The sequence below is a fragment of the Coffea arabica genome, chromosome 4c, assembly GCF_036785885.1.
Source record: "Coffea arabica cultivar ET-39 chromosome 4c, Coffea Arabica ET-39 HiFi, whole genome shotgun sequence".
NCBI classification, from domain to species: Eukaryota; Viridiplantae; Streptophyta; class Magnoliopsida; order Gentianales; family Rubiaceae; genus Coffea; species Coffea arabica.
The window spans coordinates 13,504,733-13,524,602 of record NC_092316.1 but is presented as its reverse complement, the minus strand read 5'-3'; the positions used below and the strand labels follow the sequence as shown (position 1 = coordinate 13,524,602).

The 19,870-nt window shown below is 36.5% G+C and overlaps 1 protein-coding gene across 1 annotated transcript; it reads left to right on the top strand.

Annotated features, from left to right (window-relative positions):
- Positions 1-10,499: 10,499 nt before the first annotated feature.
- On the top strand, positions 10,500-16,339 carry LOC113739013 (uncharacterized). The gene is made up of 8 exons (XM_027266268.1): positions 10,500-11,046; positions 11,238-11,326; positions 11,825-12,007; positions 12,537-13,233; positions 13,336-13,480; positions 14,277-14,562; positions 15,725-15,847; positions 16,223-16,339. The coding sequence occupies exons 1-8, from the start codon at positions 10,500-10,502 to the stop codon at positions 16,337-16,339; spliced, it is 2,187 nt and encodes a 728-aa protein (XP_027122069.1).
- The last annotated feature ends 3,531 nt before the right edge of the window (positions 16,340-19,870 follow it).

Here is a 19,870-nt window from a genome sequence, read left to right as displayed (position 1 = left end):
CGTACTCTCTAAGTTTATCATTTCTTGAACTAGTGTTAAATTTTAATTCTCATTGCAAACTTAATACCTTAAAATTATCACAATTAATGATTGGTTAATCATGATTAGAAAAGCAAAAGTGAATACTTGTTCAAAATAATATCATCAAATAATCAAGTAGATATCACAAACAAAATATAGAAAGTTTATCCATAACTCTAGGTATAAACTTTAGCAAAACATACAGTAAACCATCAAACTTGTATTATAACTAAATACGAAATCAAATACAAAGAGAAAGCGATAGGAGAGAAGTTACCCTTGTCATATGAATTTCAAACTCTTCATACGTGCTCCTCAAATCTTCATCTAAATTTAACTACAAATACAATAAGGATAAACTACATCAACTATACTATACTAATGAATTAAGAAAAACCAGTGAAAACTATATTTTGATAGTGTCTCTAACCTTCCAAAGTTGTGAAACAAGCTCTTCAAAGGCCCTATTTATAGAAAAATTCAAGTTACAAATGACTTTTTTCTAGTTGTCAAATTTGGTTTTTGAAATCTCCAAAAGTTGTTTCTACAAGTCTTATGCTTGCTTGCTCATCTCCAACCAGAATTCTTGGAGAAAAATGGGTAAAAAAGCTTATATGTGTAGAGCACAAGTTGCAGAACAAGTTGCAGCCACAATTGAAGAAAACGTGACCTTAGAAAATACAGGCTGAGGTCGCTTATTTACCTCAAGTTTTCCTCTTTTGCAGGTTTTCTCAATTTTGGTCAGTCTTCAACTATCCTCTGTTTTTATACCAACTTCAACTAATATTTTCTCAATGATAGAGACTGAATTAGCTCTTGTCCAAAACATGAAAGTTGTAGCTCTGTGAGTTAATTTTTAATGCCTCAAGAATCATCTAATTTGGAGCTCTATAGACCTAAAATGACCAAAATACCCTTGATTGATCAAATTCCTTGATTGTATTTTGAATTTTTGACTAAGAAAATTCAGGAACTAGATTTTTATGTCTCATATAAAATGTATAGCTATGTGTTAGATTCAAAATAACTTAAGAATCACCTCAATTCGATACTTGTAGCTCAAGATATAGCTGAAATACTAACAGGTGTCAAAGCTATCAAACTGTTCCTCTTTTAGTCTTGAATGCATTTCATCTTTGCACTTTATATTCTCTTTAAGTCACTTCAAAATCATCAACAATTATCCACTTATCTTCTCAACCCACTCCAATTGATGATTGAATCTTTAAACCTTCAAAAATATGAAATTTTCACCACTTTAATCCATCCATAAAAATGTAATTTTTGACGCTTAAACCACAAAAATGTAAACTTCACTAAAAATCTAGTTAATTAGTTATATAAATAATTAAAACATACCAAAACTAGATAATAAAATGCATTTAAATCTCATAAAATACACACTTATCAAACAGCTGCCCTTATGACTCGTGCGTGAGTTTCAATTCTTTCCAGCAATTTCTGCTCGATCTATGCCACATTCTTCCACCCTTCTGCGAGAAACTATATTCTGAGGTAAGGGGCAGTGGAGCCCTTGTGCTAGTCTCAAACATGCATCAAGCCTACTAACAAAACTTTTCAGGCATGCATGTTCACAAGCTCAATCTTATCAAGAGTGGAGATGTGCTTCTGCTCCTACGGCAACTTGTTTTATGAGTTGCATTCCCTGATTCTCAGCCACTGGAGTTGCGGCAATACAGCTTTCTCCACATTAATTTTATCCAAATAATCTAGGTCTCTGAGGTCAAGGAATTTCAAGTTGTGAAAGCCATATCCTAGAAATGGTTAGTTGTTGTCCTCAGTATGCATCTTTCATTTTGAGGAACGATAAGCTATCCCAACTTCTCTGGTATTGGCATTGGGTCATCCCTGAGATATATGGATCTCAAAGACAAGTGAGAGAGATTTGAAGGGAAGTCAGTAGGCAGCATTCTCAACAACTTAGATAGCTTAAGCTCTGTTACATGATAGAGTTTAGAAAGTCCAGATAGAGATGGCAACTCCCCTAGTATTCCTCTGCCTTCATCAAAATAAAGATGTAACATCCTTAGGCTTCCAACCTCAAATAAATGCGTGCAAAGTTGTTTATCTGTGATGATGTGGATACGGGTGCGCAACAATTTCAACCTTGGGTCAAGGATCTTTTCGTCCACATTGGCGGTCCGATGACAAGATCAAGATCCAAGAGGGTGAAGGAAACTTTATGAGCTTTGATCATTCACCATACAAGCAAGGAGCAAGTTAAGTTTGAAAATTTGATGGACCATGAAGTTACCCTGTTCACTTGTACGTTTGAAGTGAAAGAATGATCTCATACTTGTTAGCTTAGTTAGTAGTTGTTTTAAAGCTGCCTAATTTAGTAGTTTGTTACTCGCACAAAGGACATGTTGTCGCTGAGTTTTAATCCTTTTAGTAGATTTTATTAATTATTGGACCTTATCGGAAAGCCATAAAGAGTTGGCTTTTTATGTGGACCGAATTCCTATTCCTAGTTTAGATAGGTGAGTTGTCAATCTTTACTCCAAACGGAGTTGCCCTAGTTCTAATCTATAAAAAGACACCTCTTGTATGAGTAAAAGGGACGGAATATTACAACCAGAAATCATGAGAAATTTTCCTTCAAATTCTTAATCGAACTTACTCCTGAATTCTTGAGTTCATAGCTTAGGATTCAAATTAGACTTTATCGATTAGTTTGTTCCCTAATTGTGGTGTCTCTTCATCCATCATTATTTGCTTAAGGTTGCTGATTACCTTCGTATGTCAGAGGTCTTGAATTCATGAGAACAATCGAGTTCAACTTCCATTGGGAAAAAAGGTCCAACTCTGATATTATAAAGTTGGGAGGTTCTAAGAGGGTTTTCCCCTAGAATTGCTCATCAGTTGGTATCAAGAGCATCAGGTTAATTTTCTTTCAATTGAAGTTATTCATATCTTGTTAGTTTGTGTCTTTTGTCAAAAAAAAAAAACTGTAACGACTACTGTTCATCGTACTGTAGCGATTTACTATTCATCATACTGTAGCATACTGTTCATCCGCGGTACTATTCATTCGAACAAAAAAAATCTATTTGGGCGTTGTCTTTTTGTGTTTCTGTCCAAATTTCTTTCTTAAGTCTGTTATACTTGTGTTTGGGTTGTTAGGGTTTTAAAAAAAAAAAAAGAAGTCACGTACCTTATATTGTTTTAATGTCCAAGTTGCTAGAGTATTGCTGGAATTTTTCTTTTGAGTATTGCTGAAATTCTATTTTGCCTATTTCTTGAGTATTGGTTGTTGTTCTTGCAAACTTTGGACACCACAACATAAATTGGGGAAGTTCTTGAGCTTCTTGAACAAAATTCTTGAAATTCTTGGACCACCAAGTCTTGTTTTGAAAGTTCTTGAATAATAAATCAAGAACTAGGGTTTTCTTGGAATTTGCATAACTTTTCATCCGTTTCTTGAACTTGTTGGTGTAACCTGAATTTGTGTTCCTTAAAGAGCCAAAAAAAAGGGATAAAAAAAAACCAAAAAGAAGGAAGAAGAGAAGGAATCGGCTCTCACACAAAGGAAATCAGGTTTCCAAATCTTGAGTTTTTCAATTCTTGATTGGTTTCCCGAAACTTGAGTTTCCAAATCTTGATTGGTTTCCAAATCTTGAGTTTCCAATCTTGACTGAAGTCCAACGACTCCAAACGACCTAACCAGCCCCAATCACACTCAAATCAGTTTCCAAAACCAAATCTAAACTACCACAAATACCTTAGCCAAACCGCCTTTGAATTCTTGAGTTTCTAAAATCGGCAGATCTAGTTTTTGCTAATCGATTTGACTGAAATTTGAGAATTGGTCCTTGCGTTATTTGGGCACCCCAAAAGTACTACTTACCCTCCAAAATACTAACCAGAAACTCAGCAAAATAGCAGCTCAAAAAAAAAGTTCCAACTTCGGATAGAGTTTTTCTAGGATTTACAAAATTCTGCTTTGTGTCTTATTACTTGCTTATAGGGCAATTAATTCTGAAATTTTTGAGAGTTTGAGTTGTTTTAAGAATTTCGAGAAGGAAAAGTGAGAGTGAATGTGTTTCTTTGAGTGATACACGAGTGCTTTGCAAGGTTGACTAGGATACACTTGTTTTGCAGGTTTGACAATATGTCTCAAGAGGAGAATATATCCGAGCCGTTTGAGACCGATGTGTCATTCAAACTGGTGCTCCAAACTCTTCGAAAACAAGCGGAGAGACATGAATTTGTGATGACACAATTATCTGACAGGTTGGCTGCCATTGAGATGCGAGATACCGAAGATACATACAATAGGGCTTCGAGTGTTCAGAGTGCTGATCGTGATGCGGATGATGAGGGATATCATTTCAACATCTCATTTCGATCAAGGAAAAGCCAAAGGAAAACAAGGGAATACATACATAAATCCAAGCGAAAGAATGAATCTCTCAAGAGGAGGGGTTTCATGTAATCTCCTTCTTTAAAGCCAGTTTATACAAGAGATGATAAGAAGGTTCATTCAATATTTTCTAGGCCTAAACCAAGAGTTGAACCACCTCATGAGGAGTCATTTTGGGAGACATATCAACGTCTTCTACACCAAAAACAAATGGAATCAAATGAATGCTATCAAAGTGAGTTTTCTAAGAAGGAGATAACTGACCCTATTCCCAACAAAAGAGTATCTCATCCTATTGAACCATTTGTTGAGGAGGTTGATAATGAGAAAACAATCGAGGGCGTTAAGCTAGATAAAGAGATGAAAAAATCTGATGAGATGAGTGGTAAAAAGGAAGAAAAAAGAGAAAGTGAGCCGATTTTGAGCAAAAATGTGAGGGTTTATTGTTTTTCTAACGAACTTACCTTTGCTTTATTTAGTGTTTCTTCATTTGTACAAATTAAGCAAAGTCAAATAAAATTAGTCATGCCATGCTTCATTCCAAAGTCACTTGTACAATTCACTAGTTTTCATGAAATTTGTCTTTTAGGAATTAAATCTATTTGGGATCACCTCATGGAACAATTTCAATTTAAATCTGTCCATACCAAAGGGGAATCAATTCAAACCAACCATGAAGGGAGAATTCCAAACTTTGACTCTCATTTACTACCTATGGTTCATTCATCATCTTTACCTTCTTTTGAGTATAATTTTCATCTTAACACTTATATTTCTTATGCAGATTTTGAAAGAAAGTGTAAAAAGCTAGCAATGCCTTTTCAAGTTGAATCAATTGGTGGAAAGAATAATGAAGTGGCAAAGGGAATTTTCACACTTAAAAACTTGTTCTATACCTTCTTACCATTTAGTTGATGATGTACCATTATTTCTTTACCCAATTTCTAATTTGTTTCAAGTTGAAGGTTATTTTGGTTTTGTAGGTTGTAAAACTGTCCAAAATTTTTCAGTTTTGATTAAAGACTTACAACCTGATTTCGTGCTTATTCCAACTAAAGGTGGTGATCAGCCAAAAGTTGGTGGTCAAGTGCTCAATTTGTCAACTTCAACTTGTGCTAGTTCGAGTAACCCTCATAAAATGGAATTCAATTGTTTGCTACCTTATATGTTGGAAGATGAGAAATTGTGTGTCACGCAAGATCCCAAAACTGTCCTCCACGAGTTGTTTAGTGACTCATCCATGCAACAAGTTGCTCCCAATTTATCTATGCAAGATGATTCAAATCAATGTCAATTAGTGCTGGATTTTACACATTTGCACAATCAAGGTGTCAATGTGAAGATCCATGACCAAAGGCTAATTAGAGAGTTTTGGATTGCCACTTGGGATTTTCACATGCCTTACACAAACTCTTTCCTACCTTGGCGCATGTCCTTGTTTGGGAGCTTCCCAAAGCTGACCAAATGACATGCAACATGGCTTGTAGTCACTCATCTATTTCCAACATTATTGTCCTTTAAGCGCACCGTCGATTTGTGGACAAATCACTTTCAAGAGGAGACTTTGAAAATTCGAGGACGAATCTTTTCGAGGAGAGAGAGAATGATGCGGATACGGGTACGCAAAAACTTTAACCTTGGGTCAAGGATCCTTTGGTCCATAAGAGGGTGAAGGAAGCTTTATGAGCCTTAATCATTCACCATACAAGCAAGGAGAAAGCTAAGTTTGAAGATTTGATGGACCATGAAGTTACCTTGTTCACTTGTACGTTTGAAGTGAAAGAATGATTTCATACTTATTAGTTTACTTTGTAGTTGTTTTAAAACTGCCTAGTTTAGTAGTTTGTTACTCGCAAAAAGGACATGTTGTCGCTGAGTTTTAATCCTTTTAGTAGATTTTATTAATTATTGGGCCTTATCGGGAAGTCATAAAAAGTTGGCTCTTTATGTGGGTCGAATTCCTATTCTTAGTTTAGATAGGTGAGTTGTCAATCCTTACTCCAAACGGAGTTGCCCTAGTTCTAACCTATAAAAAGGCACCTCTTGTATGAGTAAAGGGGAAGGAATATTACAACAAAAAATCGTGAGAAATTTTCCTTCAAATTCTTAATCGAACTTACTCTTGAATTCTTGACTTCATAGCTTAGGATTCAAATCAAACTTTATCGATTAGTTTGTTTCCTAATCGTTGTGTCTCTTCATCCATCATTATTTGCTTAAGGTTGCTGATTACCTTAGTGTGTCAGAGGTCTTGAGTTCATGAGAACAATCGAGTTCAACTTCCATTGAGAGAAAAGGTCCAACTCTGATATTACAAAGTTGGGAGGTTCTAGGAGGGTCTTCCCCTAAGATTGCTCATCATGTGAGCTGACATCCACTACAATCCCTAGTTTCCGAATACATATCAAAGTTATAATGTTATTGTGCATAATGTGATCAAGGTGTATGTGTGCCAAGGTCTGGAGATTACTCAATCAGTCAATCTATGACATGTTACATCTTATATCAGATGCATATCGATGGTGTAAACTTTCAAGCTTCCAAATGAAATCTGAAATATCCACTCCCAATCCAAGTTGACTATGTCAAGAGTTTGTAGGTTTCGCAGGCAACCTAAGGAATGAGGGAGCTTTTCAATCAATATCTCTCTTAAATCAAGGTACCTCAGAAGCCTGACTTCACCAATTTCTGTTGGCAAGCGATTATAAACATTTTTGACTAGAGTTGTCTTACCAACGCCTCCCATGCCAATGATTAAGTTGATAGTATCATAGTGCGTGGGCACGCTAACGGTGGCTCGGGTGATCGAGGGGCTGAGAATAGCGTGTATGCTCCAAGCGGACCCATCACTAGGGCTCGCGCACGGAGATTTCGTGAGCAACTCAATGTACTTGTTCCGGCAATACACAAGTCTTTTGAGGGATTCACACACTTTAGTGAAGGTGATCGAGGTCCTATATTAAGCATTGAAGCTATACTCGAGGTTTAGGGTTTTTTTTGTTTGCCAAGCCCTAGTTTCCAATTTTAGTAGTTTCAGTTATTTACGTATTAGTTTGATTAGCTTGAATAATTGGCTAAGTGCATGTTGCACATAGAATCGCCAAGGATAGGATTGACATTTTGTTAGTCATTATATGTTGGTTAAGGTCGGCTGCCTAGGAAGGAAAGTCCGCACGAAACCTTATCCGTTGAGGGTTGAGGTCGTAGCTTCCTTTTGTGTTTTCCTTCGCTTGTTAGGGCTCCATACTAGCCGCACCTTAGTCCTCTTTTCCTTATTAGATTAGGTTTTACTTGTAGCCTATATAAGGAACCATATTACATTAATAAAGGGGTTAGACATTTTTTCATAAAACGGGTATGAGAATTTTCTCCATAGCTTTCGAGCAACCTCTTGAATAATTTAGAGTTATACTCTAGTGTTCTTGTTTGGTTTATCAATTCAAGAATCACACTTGAATTGTGGCGCCTTCTACACTTGCCTGAGGTTCGCTAATTCGTTTGATTACGGGTTGAGATAGTATCAACAAGTTTGTAATCGCGGGGATTAAAGGGGTCGTAGGATTTCTGCTGCTACCTTCTTTTGTTTCTTTGATCACAAATCCAACAAACGATCTTAGGTCACAAATCTTCTTCACCAACGAAATTCGTATCAGCTGGCATTAGAACCAGGTTGTTGGTAACATCGTTTTGTCCCTCTTGTCGTGTCTTAATTCGTGTCTGTCTCGTTAGTTAAAATTCTGTTCGCACACTGCAATCTGTCCGCAAGTTTTCCTTGCTTTCAAATTCTGGTCGTCGTTGTTTTAAGTCTGTCTTGGTGTTGTTCTTAATTTCTAGAATTTTTGGGAGTCAATTGTATTGTGTTTGGGTTAGTTGTGTATTGATTTCATCGTTTGTTAACAGAAAAAAAAAAGGACAAATTTTTCTGTTCGGTATCTTCTTCCAAGTCGCGAAGTTGCAGTTTTTTGAAGTTTCCAAATTCTGTTCGTGTCTCTTGTTGAGTTGTGGTTGTTTCTAAATCTGTTCTTATCTGTTTCTTAGTTGTTCATTATCTAGGAAAGTAGTGGTACCTTGTTCTTGAATTTTGTAAGCAAACTTCACGATTTCTTGGAGTTCTTGAAGAGATTCTTGATACTTTTGAAATTTGGAAATTTGCAGCGATCTTCCTAAAGTTATTTGCTGAAAATTTTGTGTTGAGCTTACAATTCCTGAATTCTGTTGATTGTTAAGGTTGGTCTATACCTAGAGCTAAGCCTTGACCTGTTTGGGAACCAAAATCTAGCCTACCCAATTGCAAAAGCCACCAAAATAGACCACAACAAAACTCAAAACAGACCTGGAAAATTTTTGGTAACCAAAGCCTTTGTTCATCCGAAGTTACTGTTGTACAAAAAAAAAACACAGCAAGCAAATTTCGAAACAAAAGAGTCTTGAATACTTTTATTGAATTGGGGAACTCGAACAGGAAACTAGAGTTTTGTGGGGAATCACTTGCAGATTACATTGAACCTAGTCTACATTAAAAAATTCTGATCAATAACTTCTGGAGCTTCTTGAGTCTCTTGAATCTTGAAAACTTGTATCTTGTGTTGCTTGAACAACTTTTTATACTCTCAAGCATCTGTAAAGGGTTTTCGAGGAGTTCTTGAAATTTTCTTGAGAGGTTCTTGGGTAACCCGAAAGTGGGCAGCCCGTGGAGGAACTTGAGCATCACCTTGATTTTGCGATTCCATCTGGATTGTTGTTCTTGCTCCTTGTGAGTTGAACAGCCAGAGAGGTCCGAATTTAATTCGCCAAAATATCCCAACCTTTGTGCACTCCCAAAGCACCTGGGAAGAGAAACCTATTCGGTTGAACATCTAGAAAAGAAAAAGGACAGTCGCTATAAGACTTCTAAACCCAACTGGTTTCTAAAACCAAAAGGGTTCCCAAAATAAGACCAAGTGGCTTTCAAATTCACCTTGTTTCCTATTTTGTAGCCATCACTTGCCTAGATTTATTCTTAGGTTTTATCCGCACCTCTGCAAAAAAAAAAAAAAAAAAAAAAAAAAAAAAAAAAAACAGCACCTCGAGTTGGCTAGAACAAGGTTAAACTAACCAAGAAATCCAGCAAAGCAAAAGGACCAACTTCCTTGTCGGTTAGGACCTTTGAGTATCATTCTTAATTTTTTGTAGCTTTTGTGTCAATTCTTTTCCCAATTTTTATTCTTGAATATATTCTACCACTCCATTCTTAGTGTCCTAATTTTGTTTTCCAAGAAAATCTCCACTCTTACTAAACTCAATTCTTGGTTGAACTTGATTTTTAAGCTAAATTTGACCACTTGAGGAATTCTAATTTCTTCAAGGTTTTGCAAGGGGCTGTGAGAAAATTTTGGTGAGCTCATTAGAGTGATCTGAGTGACCATATACGAGTGTGAGGGTATACACTTTAGAGGGTGAAGTAAAAAAATCATTTTTCTCTTCTTTTCTTTTCTTTGCTACTAACCCTTGCAGGTATACTCGAGACTCCATGTCTAGTGGGAACGAAGAAGCATCCCACCCTATAGACTATGAAAAGATGATGGAGCAATTGGAAAGGCGATTCCAACGCATGTTAGAACCAATTCAAGATGAGTTGCTGCAAATTCGAGCATCTGGAACACCAAAAACTTCTCAGTCCATGCGAAAACGAAGGGATGTGGAGGAGTCCGATGGTTCCAATAATGATGATGATGCCGTGGAACTTCGTGCTTGACCAAGGCAAAGGAACCAAATTGGACCTATCGATGTGTTCAAGGGAATCAAAATGAAAATCTCTGACTTCAAAGGACGGTCCGACCCCGAGACCTTTCTCTAATGGTTATCCAAGATCGAAATGGTCATTTCTTAGCAAAACTACACCGAGGAGCAAAAAGTGTAATTAGCAACCATGGAATTCACCAAGTATGCTGTGGTTTGGTGGGACCAAATAAAGAAGTCAAGGAGGAGAAGTGGGCTACCTGACCTCATTCCATGGCCCGAGTTTCGAGTCATGATGCGCACCCGATTTGTTCCTGGATATTATACTAGGGATTTGTAATACCGATTACAAACCTTAGTCCAAGGCAACTAGAGTATGGATGAGTACCATAAGGAGATGGAGATCCTGATGCTTAGGTCAGATGTACAAGAGGATCCCAAAACCACTATAGCTAGATTCTTGAACGGGTTAAGACCCGATATTGCTGAACGAGTGGAACTTCAACACTATATGGAGTTGCATGAGTTTGTTAACAAGGCCATTAAGATTGAACAAAGGCTCAAGAGGAAAGGTACTACTCGACCGAATTTCAACAATACCACCTACTCTACCAACCGTTCATTCCAACCAAGGAATGATTCTCAACCTTTACCAAATGCTCCTACACCAAAGTCAAGATTCGAGGGAGGTAAGGTGGACAATTCTAATGTTGAGAAACCACCCTCTTCTATTCTAAAATTTGAGGAGCCTAGGGCACAAACTAGAGCTCATGATACTCGGTGCTTCAAATGCCAAGATAGAGGCCATATTGCTAGTCAGTGTCCCAATCAAAGGATTATGATTATGATGCAAAATAGCGAAATCGTGAGTGAGGGCGAAACCGAATATGAAGACATGCCACCTCTTGAAGGAGGTAGTGATGGTGAGTCGCCAAATGAAGAGAAATTTAATGCACCCAGGGTCACTTTGGGACTGCATTGGTTGCAAAGAGAGCATTAATTGCACGTGTTAAGGAGGAAAAGTTTCAACGGGAGAACATCTTCTAGACTAAGTGCTTCGTCAACCAAGCACATTGTAGTGTGATTATTGATAGTGGGATCTGCACAAATGTAGCTAGTTCACTCATGGTGGACAACTTGAGGCTACCTACAAGGGATCACTCGCGACCCTACAAACTCCAGTGGCTCAACAATTCTGGGGAGGTTCGCGTAACAAAACAGGTTCTTATATCTTTCCAAATTCATAAATATTTTGATGACGTATTATGTGATATAGTTCATATGCAGGCTAGTCACATTATACTAGATAGGCCGTGGTAGTTTGATAAGCAGGTAACTTTTGATGGTGTGACTAACAAGTATAGCTTCTTGTACAATAGTAAAAAAGTCATCCTAACTCCCCTTTCCCCAAAACAAGTGCATGATGACCAATTGAAATTGCAACAAGAGTTTGAGAAATATTATGCAAAAAGGAAGGAAAATGAGAGAGCCGAGGCAAAAGAAAAGAGAGGAAAAAGACTATAGATAGCTTGGCAAGTGAGGTAAAATTCGAGGGAAAACAAATACTCCTGATAAAAGCCAAGAAGGTGAGGAAGTTAATGAGAGATGAGCAGTCACTTCTTATGCTAGTTAGCAAAGAAGTAGTTTTGAATATGCATGAACTTGATACTAACATACCTCCTGAGGTTGTCTCTTTTGCAGGAGTATGCTGATATCTTCCCCGAGAATGTGCCAAGTGGATTGCCATCACTTAGAGGCATTGAGCATCAAATTGATTTTTTTCTGGAGTTTCATTGCCAAATCGACCATCTTACAAGAGCAATCCGGAGGAGATCAAGGAGTTGCAACGGCAAATGGATGAGTTGCTTAGCAAAGGATGGACACGTGAGAATTTAAACCCGTGTGGTGTTCCAGTCATTTTAGTGTCCAAGAAAGATGGTATGTGGCGAATATGCACCGATTGTAGAACTGTAAATGCCATCACAGTAAAGTATCGCTACCCTATACCTCGCTTAGATGATATGCTTGATGAGTTACATAGGGTTGTGTTCTTTATCAAAATTGATTTCAAAAATGGGTACCATCAAATTAGGATTAAAGAGGAGGATGAATGGAAACTACCTTCAAAACTAAGTATGGAATGTATGAATGGTTAGTGATGCCTTTTGAGCTAACTAATGCATCTAGTACTTTCATGAGGTTAATGAATCATGCACTGTGTTCATTCTTAGGGAAATTTGTGGTAGTTTACTTTGACGATATCCTAATTTATAGTAAGTCTTATGATGAACACCTTGAGCATATTAGGGCTGTTATGGATATACTTTGATGAGAGAAGCTTTATGCCAATCTCAAGAAATGCAATTTTTGCACTAATGAGATTGTGTTTCTAGGATTTGTTATAGGTGTGCAGGGAATGAAAATGGACGATCAAAAGGTGAAAGCTATTCAAGAGTGGCCAACACCAAGGTCTGTGGGTGATGTTCAAAACTTCCATGGAGTTGCAGGTTTCTATAGGAGATTCGTGAGGGATTTTAGCACCATTGCTGCACTCTTGACCGAATTGATCAAGAAGAATGAGAATTTCCATTGGAGAGATTCTCAAGAAAAGGTTTTTTGCGCTTTAAAGCACAAACTCACACATGCACCTATACTTGCCTTACCTGATTTTTCTAAAACATTTGAAATTGATTGTGATGCTTCAGGTATTGGAGTTGGAGCTGTGATGAACCAAGGTGGAAAGTCTATTGCCTACTTTAGTGAGAAACTCAATGGGGTTGCACTGAATTACTCAACTTATGATAAAGAGTTGTATGCCCTTATTCAAGCACTACAAGTGTGGCAGCATTACTTAAGGCCTAAGGGATTCGTGATACACACTGATTATGAGTCCCTTAAGTACCTTAAGATCCAACACAACTTGAGCAAGAAGCATGTAAAGTGGATTGCATTCGTGGAGTCCTTTCCGTATGTAACTAAATACAAGACTGGTAAGTCCAATGTGGTTGCGAATGCACTCTCACGAAGGTACTCTCTAATAACTTCTTTAGATGCTAAGTTGTTGGGATTTGAGTTAATTAAAGAGCTCTATGCACAAGATAGTGACTTCGGTGAGTTTTACATTTCTTGCAAACACCCCGGGCAAGATAAGTTCTTCATTTCCGATGGTTACTTATTTTATGCCAATTGGCTTTGCATCTTACATGGATCAGTCCGTGAGCTCTTGGTAAGGGAATCCCATTCGGGCGGACTTATAGGACATTTTGGGGTTGATAAGACTCTTGCCATGCTGCAGGAACACTTCTACTGGCCGCACATAAGGAGAGATGTTGCACGGGTGGTGGGGCGCTGCTTAGCGTGCAAGAAAACTAAATCCAAGGTACACCCACATGGCCTTTGCACCCAATACCTATTTCTCGTGCACCATGGGTTGATATTTCTATGGATTTTATATTTGGTTTGCCTAGATCCAAGTATGGCAATAATTTCATCTATGTGGTAGTTGATAGATTCTCTAAGATGGCACATTTCATTGCTTGTCATAAAACGGATGATACATCTCATATTGCCAACTTGTTCTTTAAAGAGGTTGTGAGATTGCATGGCGTTCCTAGGATCATTGTATCTGATAGAGATGTAAAATTTCTGAGCTATTTTGGAAGACACTCTAGTCTAATTTAGGCACCAAATTGCTATTCTCTACTATTAGTCACCTCCAAACTAATGGTCAAACTGAGGTAGTGAATCGTACGTTAGGTAACTTGTTGCGTGCCATCATCAAAAAGAAATTGAAATCATGGGAAGAGTGTTTACGTCATGTTGAGTTTGCTTATAATAGGGCTATCTATTCTACCACTGGTTTCTCCCCATTTGAATGTGTTTATGGTTTTAATCCACTAACATCTCTTGATCTAGTGCCATTACCTAATAATGAGAGCGTGCACTTGGATGGTCAGAAACGTGCAGATTTTGTTAAGCAACTGCATGAGAAAGTCAGGGCCAACATTGAGAGGAGAACTGCTTAATATGTCAACCAAACTAACAAAGGTTGCCAAAAGCTAATTTTTGAACCTAGCGATTGGGTGTGGTTGCACATGCGCAAGGAACATTTTCCTGTTCAAAGGTAAAATAAACTACAATCATGGGGTGACAGACCTTTTCAAGTATTGGAGCGCATCAATGACAATGCTTACAAACTTGATCTTCCTGGTGAGTATGGAGTTAGTGCTACGTCTAATGTTTCTGATTTAGCTCCTTTTGATGCAGATGATACTTTTGATTTGAGGACAAATCCTTCTCAAGAGGAAGAGAATGATAGCATCATGGTGCGTGGGCATGCTAACGGTGGCTCGGGTGATCGAGGCGCTGAGGATAACGTGCACGCTCCAAGCGGACCCATCACTAGGGCTCGCGCACGGAGACTTAGTGAGCAACTCAATGTACTTTTTCCGGCCATACACAAATCCTTGAGGGATTCACACACTCTAGTGAAGGTGATCGAGGTCCTATATTGAGCATTGAAGCTATACCCGAGGTTTAGGGTTTTTTTGTTTGCCAAACCCTAGTTTCCAATTTTAGTAGTTCAGTTATTTACGTATTAGTTTGATTAGATTGAATAATTGGCTAAGTGCATGTTGCACATAGAATCGCCAAGGGTAGGATTGATATTTTGTTAGTCATTATATGTTGGTTAAGGTCAGCTGCCTAGGAAGGAAAGTCCGCGCGAAGCCTTATCCGCTGAGGGTTGAGGTCGTAGCTTCCTTTTGCATTTTCCTTCGCTTGTTAGGGCTCCATACCAGCCGCACCTTAGTCCTCTTTTCCTTATTTGATTAGATTTTACTTGTAGCCTATATAAGGAACCATATTACATCAATAAAAGGGTTAGACATTTTTTCATAAAATGGGTGTGAGAATTTTCTCCATAGCTTTCGAGCAACCCCTTGAACAATTTAGAGTTATACTCTAGTGTTCTTGTTTGGCTTATCAATTCAAGAATCACACTTGAATTGTGGTGCCTTCTACACTTGCTTGAGGTTCGCTAATTCGTTTGATTACGGGTTGAGATGGTATCAACAAATTCGTAATCGCGGGGATTAAAGGGGTCGTAAGGTTTCCGCTGCGACCTTCTTTTGTTCGTTCGATCACAAATCCAACAAATGATCTTGGGTCACATATCTTCTTCACCAACGAGATTCGTATCAAAAGTGGTTTTCGTCCTCTTTCAAAATGTCTGCCACCAAGGATTTTGTTTTCTTCTTGATGCCCACAATATTCTTGCCGTCACCAATTGGAGAGGATCGTCGGAGCCATTGAAGCTCTTCTCTATGGGGACCCATCCCCTCTTCAAAATTTTTGATTCCATACTCTTCGCGGCTATCGGAAATCTCCTTGAGCCTCATCCGTAAGGTTACAATCTCTTTACCTATCTTGTAAGGGCTCCCAATGCGCAAGGCCAATTTGGTGACGAATCCCTTGTCTTTTATGCTTTCCTTTTGTAAAGATCTCAATGACATCCTCCACGTCGTAGGCAGCAGCTCTGATATCAGAAACCCGGTTGCGTATCCTCTCATCTTCATCTTGCCTTTGGTCTGCGTCTTTCAGGAAACACCGCATCCAGACCAGATCATTTTGGAGTCTCTCAACTTGTCATCGAACATCTTTCAGGAAAGCAAAGTTTTGAATCAGCAGATCACCAGTTCTGTCAATGACAGGAGAGATAACAAGGTCAGCCATCTTGGTTAAGTGAGCTTTGCTTTCAACTAGTAATGGAGGAGAAGCTTTTGGCCTTTAGGTGCAGCTGCAAGCGAAACTCTAATCTCTGTAGCTTTAACTGATCTCAGAAGAGAGGTTCTATTCACATGGTTCACTTTTCCCTTCCAGTTTCGATGCTTTTCTATAGAAACTGTCCATTTTGTTAAACAATTAATTGTTTGCAAAGGCGTTGGGGTCTATTAATTGGTGTATACATGCATGCATATGGCTAGTTTTCTTTCGTATTTTTCTTCTAAGTATCAACCAAGAAAGCTAGAGTGGCAAATTGGGTGAAGTCACTAGATTTTGATGTTGAAACACTCCCTAATGCTGGTCTTCTTTTTCCAGGAAATTATTGCTGCCGTAAGGTCAAAACTCTTATCTCTTCACTTTATTTCAAAGCCACTGATGTTTGCATCTTGCATGCCAAAGTGCATGGTAGAAGCTCCACACGTGGTCGATTAGAAATACATCCTTTGTAGGCCAAAAGTTGAAACATAGCTTCCAAAAATTTACCATGTATTAGTGATGTTTTGTCCTAATTTCCTAGTATGATCGTCCTTAAAAACATTTCACTTATCACCTCTTACAAAATTATAGTGATGTTTTTATCTCCTTGGTTGATAGCATCAGATACAAGAATCTTAGGTATTTATCATTTCTGTATCCCTAATCGAAGAAGATAAAAGTATTGATAAAAAAACATGAAGCAAAGGGGGAAGAAGTCTTACCATTTTTTTTTCGTTTCTCGTTTCTCGTTTTTTTTTTTTTTTTTTTTTTTGCTTCTTCTCAAACTTGATTGCCTGCTGTCCGTTGAGATTATGGGCCAGTAAATTGAGGTTTAGTAGATCACAAATTATCAGCCAACTGCATAGAAACGAATCATTAAAAAAAAAAAAACTAAGTCAAATCAATCAAATAAAAGCTAAGCATTATGGTCTCACTGCTGCCACGCATGCATACTTGTAACATATTTTCTCAACAATTGATCGAGTCATGTAATTAAGGCTGATTGGGAAAGTGTTTAGGCATTTAAATGAACAGAAAAGGAGCAACAGGTTGAAAGAAGTAGCTTAACAAGTAAATTGCAATCTGCACCTTGTAGCCAAACAAAAGGACCATGCAATAGACTCGAATAAAGTAGCTTATGAATTAGCCTTTTTTGGCTAAACCAGGAACTTGAATCGATTCTCTTTGAAACTCTCCTCAGGTTTTGTAAAACAACTAGTACGACAATTTCCAACAAGATTCGTCATAATATTTTTCTCCTTATTTATCAGAAAAGGTCCATGCGCCGTACAAAAAAAAAATGCAGCATGGCAATGTTGGAGTGGAAACGGAGCCTCAATACCTAAAAAAGGGAGTGTTATGCAACTTAGGAGCACTTCATGGTCAAATTTGGGTCATTTTGAAGTTCAATTGTTGTGATTGGATCGTTATGCAGAAATTTACGGGAAAGTCAAAAAAAGGGTTAACTTCAGAAAACCCCTACTGACTATTACACTAGTTGCACTTTGCACCAGAAACTATCTTAACAGGCACTTTATACCCTTAGTCAACTAAAAAATAATAAGAAAATTAACGTTTGCCAAATAATTAATAAAATGATCAATTTATCCTCCATTAAAAGCTTGTAAGTGACAAAAATACCTTTTGGTAGAAAAAAGTTATCACTTTAAATGGATTAGTTTTCACTTTATAATAAAATTCTAATTGAAATATATAACAATAAAATATATGATCACTTTGAATGACAATTAAAACAAAAGAAGTAGGAAAAAAAGGAAGAAAGGGAATAAATTCAATTCAAGAATCTTAGCAACCCTATTTTACTACATATTTCAAGTTAGCCTAGGTAAGAAAATATTGTTATCAAGGAAAAGTAAATATTTTAGGTGTTTTATTGAAACTTCTAAATCCAAAATTTTGTTTACTAATATGTGGGTTTTAACTTTGGTTCGATATTGAATCTTTGTTGCAACTAAATTCATACAAAAATTTTTGGGTTCTACTCCAATTTTATAATTGTGAAGATTTCAAGTGAAATTTTGCTGATTATGTGAAGTTATGGCATTATAATGCATTGAAGAAAATCATGAGATTTTAAAATTGCAACAGTAATTACTCAATATTTTCATATTTTCCTCTCATTTTTATCCCAATAGTCTTAATTCTCAATCAAAGCGAAGTAGCATATTTTTATGTGTTAATAATTAGAATTTTTGTTATGAAATGAAAATTAGTCTATTTAAAGTAGCAATCTTTCCCATATTTTTGCCTCTCAAATTTTTGATGGAAGATAAATTGGTCATTTCATGAATAACTTGGATGAAATTAATTTTCGTGTTATTTTTTAGTTGACCAAGGGTGTAAAGTGCCCATTAAAATATTTTATGGTGTAAAGTATAACTAGTGTAATAGTTCATTGGGATTTTTTTTTTTTTTGCGTTTAACGCAACAAAAAAAAGATCAGTTTTATCTTACATTTATTTGAAGGTATATGATGTGAAGCATCCAACTCCCAGTTTTGCTTCTAACCGCATACCATCAATAGAGATGTCCATATATCTTATTACATTTCTAAGTGGGAATAGAATTAGAATTGACTTTTTGTACGTTGATAGGGTGATAATTTTTTATACTAATAGATTCAGTTTTGGATATATGACATATATGCATGATTTGAATTTCAAATTTGAATTTATATTGTATGGCATGATCTAAACCTATTATTACAAAAAAAAATTTATAGTGACAATGTATAAAACTTTTAGAATTGGAGTAGACGTAGCACATTATTTTGTGTTTACTAATATTTCCTTTTTTCTTTTTAGTTATTTTTTGTTCATGAATAAATGGCATGAATGTCTAAGAAGTGACACTGTCAGATGGTCCCCCTGAATCCTTATTATTGGTATAGGACCGTTTGTCTGACGGTCAACGCGACTTATTATTATTTTTAGGTTGCTCGTTGTTATTTACCTTCCTTAAATATTGTTGTATTTGTTGCCTGCCTCTATATAGAGTTTTAACAATTGTTACAATTGATTCAATCAATTCCTTTCTGAGTACGCTCAAAGTTTTTCTAAGTTTTCTTTTTAAGTTTACTCGAAAGATATTTGATTGCCCCTTCCTTTGGGTCATTTTGTGTTAGTATGCATTTTTTTCCTTAAGGTATTACATTAACTGAATGTAATTCACTGAAAGTCACATTCAATATAAATTTTCAAATTTAATAGATTTGATTTCCTAAAAATCACATCAAATAGAAATCCTTAATTTTAAATGAATTTGGTTTCCAATAAAATGACTTTCAGTATGGACTTTTAAGTTCAGCTAAGTTTAATTACCAAAATGTCACATTAGGTACAAACATTTAATTTGGCTGAATATGATTCCCAAAAAAAATTCTGTACAAACTCTTTTAATTTACTTGAATTTGACTTTCTGAAAGTCACATCCGCTCTAAACTCTTATTTATATAGAATTTGACTTTCAGAATCTAACATTCAGACTTTAGTACAAATTCTTTATTTTAATTAAATTTGATTTCTAGGTAGTTGCGTTTAGATTAAAATATTAAGCTTAATGGAATTCAATTTTTGGTAAATACTATTGATATTACTATTAAATACAATTATCCATTTGATGGCTAATATTACTAGTAATTACATATTTTTCTAGCATTATCCCCTACTTTATGTGATTGCAAAATAAAGAATAAAGGCTATTTTCACATTAAAAAAAAGTTTGAGCTATTTTGTGTTGAATACATCATAATAACGAACACATTATTTTCATTTTAAATTTATTTTTCAAGTATTATGATTGTTTATATAATTGCATCCTAAAATTTTCAGCATTAGAAATTGAAAAAACTGCCAAAACAGTTGCTATGCATTTCTATAAATTTCCCATTTTGTAAAACAATTGTTACTTTTGCATTGTCATAAGCTATATATTCACAGCTCTTTTTTCTTAGGCCTTGATTAGGAT

Excerpts from the sequence above, each read along its gene's own strand:
- LOC113739013 (XM_027266268.1), top strand. The coding sequence starts at position 10,500 with ATGGATGAGTACCATAAGGAGATGGAGATCCTGATGCTTAGGTCAGAT. Across the intron at positions 11,327-11,824 it reads GGCTCAACAATTCTGGGGAG|GAGTATGCTGATATCTTCCC; the intron begins GTTCGCGTAACA and ends TCTCTTTTGCAG. Across the intron at positions 13,481-14,276 it reads GTGGTGGGGCGCTGCTTAGC|ACCTTTTCAAGTATTGGAGC; the intron begins GTGCAAGAAAAC and ends ATGGGGTGACAG.